Source organism: Cryptomeria japonica, chromosome 1 (genome assembly GCF_030272615.1).
Source record: "Cryptomeria japonica chromosome 1, Sugi_1.0, whole genome shotgun sequence".
NCBI lineage: Eukaryota > Viridiplantae > Streptophyta > Pinopsida > Cupressales > Cupressaceae > Cryptomeria > Cryptomeria japonica.
Genome location: NC_081405.1, coordinates 156,289,735 through 156,299,930, shown reverse-complemented (window position 1 = coordinate 156,299,930; position 10,196 = coordinate 156,289,735). Strand labels below are relative to the sequence as shown.

Here is a 10,196-nt window from a genome sequence, read left to right as displayed (position 1 = left end):
ATGAAATATGATATTACAATCATACACCAATTAAACTTACAACTTGACATTGTACTTACGGAACACAAATGCTCACGCATAGATATTATGATACTTGTTGCTATACAATTACATGTTGATTCTACCTTACGTTGAGCTTCTCACAATCTGCTAACTCATCTATCACATCTTTAACACTCCTTTGACATCAATGGCATCATATGTAAATTTTACCATTAGAATTGTATAAGAAAACTTCACCACTAAATATGTAAGTAAATCTCACCATTAAAATCGTATGTAAATGAGTATATAAATTTCACCATTATAATTGTACAAGAAAATTGATTAACACTATTTTAAGAAACTTATGATAAGCCAATTTTTTTCTAAAACTTAGTAAAATATAACTTAGAATAATAATAAAGTAGTCCATAGAATATACTATGATATATAATATATTTGATAATTATTCCCACTATCTATAGTGTTTTAGAAGGATCAACATACTATTCATTTCCTCTAAAATGTTGATGAATATGGAGGAGAGCTCACTAGCTTGGAGAGCTTCTAGTTCATTTTAAGAATGTTTAATCTTTGGATTCATTAAACCTATACTCTTATTTGATTGGTTGGTCTTATATCAGGTTTCAATTGTCTATTACATTACACCTTTGCTAAATGGGTCCTTAACCTTTCATAATCCTAGGCCATCATGAAGTCATATGATTTGTTATAGATGTTAATAAAGTATTGATTATTTGTTTGTGTCTAGGCATTGGCTACTTTTACAATCCTTCAAGAGGAAATCTCAAGATCCTTAACAAATTTCACCATTAGAATTGTATGGTAAAATTGGTCACTAAATAAATCTAAATAAATTTATAATTAACCAAAACTCTGTTTAAAAAATGTAACTTAGAATCATAAAAAAATAGCCAATGTGATATTACCCAGGTACCGGGTCGTTTGCAAAATATCTGTTGTGAAAAAATTGTAGGTAAGGAAGAAAGGCTCATTTTAAATGAGCATGATTTTTAGTATTGAGATCACAGTCAACTGTACAAGTTGCACAACGTGCGTTGTAACCCTTCTATTTAAATTCAAGTTGATGTCTACCCGTAGTTTTGATGCAATTTTTAAATGAAATATCTTATCTATTCCTGAACAAAAACAGAAATGTCAAATATTTGGCTAGGCAGGCATAGGAAAATGACATATTGTCGCTCGAAGACGTTTCCTTCCAAGTTTTCCCAAGTTTTCCCACTCACTGCTCAAATCCCAGAGATCCAGCGTGCACATGGAAAAACCCTAAACTCCCAGGTGACTTTTGAGTCTTTATCCGTGATCAGTTTAAAAAGGCTTTTCGTTTCGCCCATCCTATCAGTTTCCAATGTTAATCCGAGGAGAATACCGTCCATTTTGCGTTATCTCTCCAGTGTGGTGAGGCTTTAAACACGTTTTCTTTAAACGAAGAGAAGCCATTGCCAATATTTTCCTTTTTTTCTCAATGGAAGTCGTCAAGACTAACTAAATATATCATTAGAGCAGTAAAATTTCACCGTTTAAGTCGATAATTACTCCCACTATGTATAGTATTCTAGAAGTATCAAAATAGTATTCACTTTATCTAAATGCTACTGAGTTTGTAGAACATCTCACTAGGTTGGAGAGTTTCATAAGATGCTTAATATTTGGATTCAACAAACGTATATTCTTATACTCTTATCGGATAGGCTTATCATAATTTGGGTTTTAATTGTCTATTAGATTACATCTTTGTTGAATGGCTTTTTAATTTTTTATAACTCTAGTCCATGATTGATTCTTATGATTTACCTTTTATTAAAATAAGTTGGTTTTTGATAGGGCCCTATCTTTGGTACAAATAATTAGTAACTTACCAAAGGGGTAACAAAAAAGAAATAGAGGAGGAATACCCAAAAAAACAAAACTAGCATACAATGGAGTTGAAACTAAATGAAATACGCCATAGAGAAAGACAAAACAGCAAAACAAACCTTTACTAAAAATTAGAGTTGGGACCCATTAGTGGTCCCAACCAAACAATCTTTGTATTTGGGACAATAAGCCACTGGCTCTTTTTCTTCCACTAAGCAATAGTCCAAGAAAAATAACCTTTTCAAGGAGAACTCAATGGAGTAGGGGTGAAAGACCCATCAAATGTAGCAGAATCACTTATATGGGTCACCAAACTTGTAGAGGGAAACCTTTTGTATGAGACAAAGACTCAGAAACCATAGAGGGCATAAGTCTAGAAATTGAGAGGCCCACTGAGAGAGCTGTAAGAGGAACTACATGAGAAGGAGTGGGGTCCATGCCATCGAACTAGATAACCTAGCTAGAGAAGGAGGTGCCAAATTTGTAGAAGACTCTAACTCAACATCTGAAGAAGCTAAAAGAAAGTGAGATGACAACAGTCAGCATCCTTCCACTAGGTGGGGGAGGAATGTAGATGAGAGCCATGCAGATAAGAAGAAGACAAATGACCTATAGGAAAACAACATCTGTACTAAAAGGGGATCCCTTTATACTCCAAAATTTGGTGCCATGATTGGTCATGTATTGATAGAGAGATCTTAGTAGGTAATAGCTTCAAAAGTTCTATATCCTCTAAAATCCAAGCTTTAGAATTTTTTTTGAAATAGCTTGTAGTTGTAAAAAAGTAACTAATTACTAAAAATTCTCTGACACCCTCCCTTAAGTGAAACATAAGCTGAGTATCAAGCAACAGTTCTTGCTAGCCATGAGGTTTTATGGCTTCATTAGTTGTTGATAGAGTTTGGTTTTCCTCCTGATGGTCCCACTATTCTTTGGTGTGACAATTAGAGTGTCATTCATATTTCTCACAACCCAATGGAGCATTGTTGAGCTAAGCACATAGAGATCCACATGCACTTCATTTAGTAGTTGATTCAAGATGGTCTTCCCAGCTTGGATTACATACTTGCAGAGGAGCAAGTTGCAGACATCTTCACTAAACCCTTGGTGTCCCCACTTTATCTTTAGTTGCGATCAATGCTCGATGTGAATGAAGTTGTCCTTGTAGTTCACGTTTGTTTTCATGCATTGCATCTCTCACTTTTGAAGAGGGTTTTTTTTCCATGTGGTTTTTTTCCTTTTCTCTTCTTAGTCTAGACTTCATTGGTTTGTACATAGGTACCTAATCATGCCTTTTATTGTCGAGATCCATTTTTGCATTCATGCATTTAGAGTTTTTATACTCACCCTAAGTTTCACTTAAGGGGGAGTATTAGAGTATATTTATCTATTCATTTCTTTTTCACAACTAGTTATGTTTTTTCTCTTAGGTTCACTTAGGAGTTTTTATTGTAGTTGTGCACCTAGTTTAGCTTTTACGCATCTAGTTTAGCTAGAGTTAAGATTTATTTAGCTCCCCGTGCTTGCACTTTAGCTCTTCTAAATTTAGCTATGTGCTTTCTTTATAAGAACCTCATTGTACAATTGTAATTCATCTTGTAATTCTCTATTCTTTTCTTTTGAGTATGATTGCATTCATTTGTGCAACTATCATTTATGGAAGGTGTTTTGTTTGTCGTTTGATCTTGTAGGCTTGTGTTGCAAAAGTCAACATGGTATCAGAGATTTGAAAAACCAACATGGTATTAGAGATTTGAAATTTCAACATGGTATTAGAGCTCAATCTTAAATTGCACATGGTATTAGGAGAAACAATTGTAGATTCAATTAGGGAGTTTCAAAGAGGGCAACTAAGGGAAAATGAAAAAAGCATGAGACCATATTTTCAATCACCCATAGCCAAGACAACACCAAGGTCCTCTATAAAATCAAAACATATGACAAAAAAAACATGGGTATAGGGGCAAATCTTGACCTACCCTGTGACCATCAATTTCCAATGCTAAAAAATCTAGGAGTTCAACTAAGTAAGTGAGGGCCACAAACGATCAAACCTATAAATTAAACCCTTCCTTTAGAGGTAGGAGATGTGGTCCAACACCTTTGAACTAGAACCAACTCTTGAACAAAGGAGACACGTGGGGGACAGTTCTTAGCCATACTTGAAGAACCCTTTGAGGGGTTTTACAGTAAATTGGCGAATAACTTATTTATCGAAGTGTTTAACAAAGCCTTAGGAAAGAAAAAATCACCAATGGTGACAAGTAGAGTTTTGGCAGGGGGAAACAAAACTGTATTGGAGATGTCTAATACCAGGTCGCAAGTTGAGGAGTAGTTAACCCCTATGGTCTTGGGAGGGAGACAAGAATTTGCAAATGGGGAGCAGGAGGCAATAACAAAAAAATATTATCTCTCATATGATTTTCTATAGAGGTTAATAAGGTTCTCATTCTTTTCTTTAGGTATTGACTACTTTCATAATCCTTCTAGAGGCAATCTCCACATCCTAAAAATATATTTTGTTGACCAAAATTTCTTTTTCTTTTTTTTATAGAAATCATAAAAATTAACTAAATATACCATTATAGTAAATTTCACCATTAAAATTGTTCAAGAAAATTGATCAATACTATTTAAAAAAATTTATGATTAACAAAAATATTTTATTTTCAAAAATTTGGTAAAATATAACTTAGAATAATATAAAATTATCCCATAGAATATACTATGATATATAATATATTTGATCATTAGTCCCGCTATCTATAGTATTCTAGAAGGATCAACATACTATTCACTTCCTAACATTTAGAAGAAATCACTAGCTTGGAGAGCTTCTACTTCATCTTAAGATGCTTAACATTTGGATTCATCAAACCTAGACTCTTATTTGACTAGTTTAATCTTAGGTCAAATTTCAATTGTCTATTACATTACACCTTTGTTGAATGGGTCCTTAACCTTTCATGATCCTAGGCCATCACCGAGTCATGTGATGTTATCTAGAAATTAACAAGGTGCTCATTATTTGCTTGTGTGGAGGTATTGGCTAGTTTCACAATCCTTATAGAGGGAATCTCCACATCCTTTGTTGGCCATATGAAGACTAACTAAATCTATCATTAATATATGCAAATTTCACTACTAAAATTGTGTACAGAATTGATCAATAAGTAAATTTGAAGAAATTTGTAATTAATTGACACTCTTTTTTTAATGTTTATTGAAAATTGTAACTTAGAATCATAAAAATTTAGCCAATGTGATATTTCTTTTATTTTTTCTGGATTCGATTGTGTATGTAATTTTTCATCTTATGCTGAATCACGGAGTATGATTTGAAATGTTGATGATAAAAAAATTGCATACACAATTAAATCCAGAAATATAAAATTATAGATTGTGGAAATCTCATAACATTAATCAATGGGTCGTTTGCAAAACATCTGTTGTGAAAACATTATAGATAAGGAGGAAAAGCTCATTTTAAACGGGCATGATTTTTAATATTTAGATCAGAGTCATCTGTGCAAGTTGCACAACGTGCGTTTCCAACTCTCTTATTTAAATAAAAGTTGCTGTCGACCCATAGTTTTCATCTCCGTAAGACTAGGTCGGTGCAAGTTTTAAATGAAAGATCTTATCTAGCCCTGGATCTTATGACACCTTCAACATGCATTTGGGAAGAAAAACAGAAATGCCTACATGTCGAATCTTTGGATAGGCGGGCATAGGACAATGACATATTGTCGCCCGAAGACGTTTTCAACTCGGATCCAGTGCGCACATGGGAAAAACTAAACACAGTCTTTACGCTCCAAAATGTTTTCCGTAATCCGTTAAACAAGGCGTTTCGTTTCGCCCATCCGTATCAGTTTTGAAATTTGATTCGAGCAGAAGTGCCGGCAATTTTGCATGACCTTTCCGCTGCGATGAAGCATTAAACACGTTTTTTTAAAACGAACTGAAGCCATTGCCGTCGAAGCTCGCCCGTCTGTGTATAAATAGAGATGTGGAGTGGAGCAGCAAAGGTATCTCAATCTCAATCTCAACCGGTGTGAGTGTTTTAAGAGTTGGTTTGATCGCCCAAGTTACACGTTAAGCCTTGGCGAGGGAGATCACTTTGGAGCAGGATATAGTATTTTAGGTATAGCCTGCAAGATGAATGTCAAAAGTTTATTGAATAACATCTCTGCTCCAAAAATTCCAACAATTCCATTGACCTCTCAAAATGGGAATGCGGAGAAGTTTGAAATCAAAGGAGAAGTGGTGTTAATGAAAGCATATCTTGCGGATGTTACCGACTACTCTGCCACGATAGCGGACACGGTCTCTGAATTGCTCGGGCGGAAAGTCTTTCTTCAGCTCGTTAGTAGCGACAAGATTGATCAAGGTAATATAGTTATTAGCACTTGCCACATTAATATTTTCTCTTCTTCACCTTGGTAATAATTAACTTATACCATTGTCCGACCTACCTGTGTAGATTCGGGATTGGGGAAGAAAGGAGAGGAGGAATCAATAAGCTGGAACCCACTGGATGGTCCCATCGCTGGTGACTCGAAATTCTCCGTCAGCTTCACATGGAACGCTGATCTGGGAGTGCCCGGTGCATTGATGGTGAGGAACTCGCACCCGAGGGAGTTCTTCTTGAGATCGCTCACTCTTTCTGCTGTACCCGGCAAACTTCCAGCGCTACGTTTTGTGTGTAACTCCTGGATCTACCCTTACTATTTATTCAGCAAAACCGACCGGGTCTTCTTTTCTACTCAGGTATAATTTGAAACAGATAATTTGATAACTTGCAAGTAATCACGTAACGGCGTATTATTAACGTATGTTATATCGTGAATATTAATGATTTCAGAGCCATCTTCCCAATGAAACGCCGGCGGGGTTGTTAACGTTGAGAAAGAGAGAGCTGGCTTCTCTGCGAGGAAATGGGACCGGAGAGAGAAAGTTTTACGATCGTGTGTATGACTACGATCTTTACAATGATCTCGGTAACCCAGACAGCAATCCTGATCTCCGCAGGGAGGTGCTCGGTGGATCGCAGGACCTTCCTTATCCCAGAAGATGTAGAACTGGACGTGCCCGGTGTAAAACAGGTCCTCTAAATATTATAAAGCTTCTAGCCTTTGTGTAATGTTTATTGATTTTAGTTTAAACTGCTTGGGAGATTCAATCATTGATAATATTTATAATAAATATGACAGATCGGAAGTTCGAGAGCTTGCCTCTGTTGTCCACCACCCAATACTTCATTCCGCCAGACGAGAAGTTCCCTCATATCAATCTGTCCGACTACAGGTCTAATTTGGTGCGAGCCTTGGCCAAAAAGGTGGTACCCACCATCAAATCCATATTTGGCGATGAGTTCCACTCGCTGCAAGACGTGAGAGATATTTACAGCAAAGGAATCCCCAAGTCTATCAACAACGTCATGGATCTTAGTCGAGACCTAATTCCTCTTCAAATGGTGAAAGGATTGCTCAGCACACAGGACCAAGCTCTCATACACTTCACAGTTCCCCAAGTCATTAAGGGTGCGAGATCAAAACTATTTATCAACTTAAGTTTATGCGATTCCTTCTAGTAGATTACATGTAACTGATGATATTAAAATTTCAATTTTTCATTTCTGACTTGCAGCTGACGAACATGCGTGGAAGACTGACGAAGAGTTTGCACGCCAAGTTCTTTCCGGTCTCAATCCCATGGCCATTCAATGTCTGCAGGCAAGCCAATTTAAAATCTCCTCCATTTTTAGTAGAATGCTAATGTTGATGTTGTAGTTGAATATTGACTACAATGCTAGTGTTCTTCTCTTGAACTTGGAACAGAGCTTTCCTCCATCAAGCAGCTTGGACGCCCAGTTATATGGCCCTCAAGAGAGTTGTATAACGGCAGAGCATATCGAGAGAAACCTTGATGGGCTTACCGTGCAGCAGGTACGTTATATCCATTTAGAGATTTATCTAGTTCCACATGATATCGAAAACAAAAGGGACAGAGAATTCTGATACTTTTATTAAATGCGAATGACTTGATCAGGCTTTGGAAGCAAAAAGACTGTTTATTTTGGACTACTACGACGCGTACATGCCCTACATCGAACGCATTAACAAAGAATCAGATCATCGTAAAATGTACGCTTCCCGCACTCTCTTCTTCCTCACAGACCAAGGAATTCTGAGGGTTGTTGCGATCGAGTTGTGCTTGCCTCACACCAGTCTCACCCAATGTGAAAGTAATGTTTATACCCCTGGCCAAGAGGGAGAAGAAGGCGCTCTGTGGCTGCTCGCCAAAGCACATTCAAGAGTTAATGATGCCGGTTATCACCAGTTAATCAGTCATTGGTAAGGTCACATCGACCCAAGAAACAGTAATTCTATTTACATCAAGTAGAAAAATTAATGTCATGATGATTAATTTTTCCCTTCTTCATGCAGGCTAAGAACTCATGCTGTCATCGAGCCTTTCATCATTGCTACTCACAGGCAGCTAAGCAAAATGCATCCCCTTCACAAACTATTACTCCCTCATTATTTTGACACCATGGACATTAATCAATCTGCCCGGCAGATTCTGATTAATGCAAATGGTGTTATTGAAGAAGGATTCACACCCTACAGATACGCCATAGAGTTGTCCTCTAAAGCATATAAACACTGGAAACTCAATGAACAAGGCTTGCCCGCCGATCTAATCAAAAGGTAATGTGTTTTTGTTTGCTCTCTTACTCTCTACTGCCATTGTATCATATAGATCATTCTAAGGCTTGCACGCCCATCTCATTAAAATGTATAATACTCTCTGCTCTGTCCTGTCATATAAATAATTCTAAGCTAGGAGACGTACCTATGCAATTGCAGAGGGATGGCAGTTGAAGACTCAACGGCACCTCACGGACTGAGGCTTGTGATAGAAGACTACCCATATGCAGTTGACGGTCTGGAGATCTGGGGTGCTTTAAAGCAATGGGTGAGTGATTATGTGTCTCTCTACTACAAGAGCGACGATGCAATCAAGGAAGACGCAGAAGTGCAAGCATGGTGGAAGGAGGCGGTGAATGTGGGGCATGGAGACCTGAAGAATGAAAGTGGATGGTATCAGATGGAGTCAGTGGAGGAAGCGGTGGAAGCGATTACAACCATCATTTGGATTGCATCTGCTCACCATGCAGCCGTCAACTTTGGGCAATATGCGTACGGAGGATACATGCCCAATCTCCCCACCCTCAGCAGACGCCTCATTCCTGAGCAACATTCCCTTGACTACGCCGAAATGATGAATGACCCAGAGGGGTTTATGCTCTCATCTGTCTCCACCCCCAACCAGGCCACCACGGTGATGGCGGTGTTGGAGCTTCTGTCGAAGCATTCAACGGATGAAGCCTACTTAGGGCAGGTGAAGGGATCCACTCATGAATTGACTGACGATGAGGGCATCGAACAAGCGTTTGGAAAATTCTCTGCAACTCTGGCGGGCGTGGAGAAAAATGTGTCAGAGAGGAACAAAAATTCCAACCTGAAGAACAGGTATGGGCCCTCCCAGGTTCCGTACACGCTGCTCTATCCGGGCACTACTGATCTCTCCAAGCAGGGCGGATTGACCGGCAGGGGAATTCCAAACAGCGTTTCTATTTAATCTTTGTCTCCTTTTATTCCAGCGTTTGATTTACAAGTTTTTGTTTAAAACAGCAGCTGCCACGATTATGCATCACTGTCGGGCTCACTCACTAAATGTAATTCAGTAACGTGTGCACTTATGTAGAACTGGGTGTAGTTGGCACCCGCCCAATTCATCATAGTTTAATAAAGAATTGCCTAAAGAGGTGCAGCTTTCCTTCCCTTTTGTTTCTCCGTATTACCCTTAGTCCCCACCTGATAGTCACTGAAGTTTTATGGCTTATGGCTATCTTATGTAATAAATACTAAATATAATATTCACTGTGCCTAAAAGGATTAGACCTATCAGATTGATTATGACTAGGGTATATATTTAATAATATACATAAAATTCTATTGTATTTTTATGTGAAAAGCTGATTAAAAATAGATGCTTCAAGAAAGACATCTCTATATATAAGTTAGTAGCAATCATGATGCACCAATTAAACTATAATTATATAGTATTATATTATTATATTATTAAATATAATAATATTATATTAATATATTTAATATTAAAATATTATTAATATATCACAATTCTAATAGTATAACTGTTATATTATTAATAGTATTATATTATCAAATTATTCGATTAGTGGAAGGGTTACGGTTAGAGGCAGGATAAATGATAGGGTTATG

The 10,196-nt window shown here is 37.3% G+C and overlaps 1 protein-coding gene across 1 annotated transcript; it reads left to right on the top strand.

The window, feature by feature from the left end:
- The first annotated feature begins 5,833 nt into the window (after window positions 1–5,833).
- On the top strand, window positions 5,834–9,802 carry LOC131051804 (linoleate 9S-lipoxygenase A). The gene is made up of 9 exons (XM_057986414.2): window positions 5,834–6,274; window positions 6,368–6,654; window positions 6,749–6,989; window positions 7,098–7,427; window positions 7,534–7,619; window positions 7,725–7,832; window positions 7,936–8,240; window positions 8,334–8,597; window positions 8,757–9,802. The coding sequence occupies exons 1-9, from the start codon at window positions 6,043–6,045 to the stop codon at window positions 9,529–9,531; spliced, it is 2,628 nt and encodes an 875-aa protein (XP_057842397.2). The 5' UTR covers window positions 5,834–6,042; the 3' UTR covers window positions 9,532–9,802.
- The last annotated feature ends 394 nt before the right edge of the window (window positions 9,803–10,196 follow it).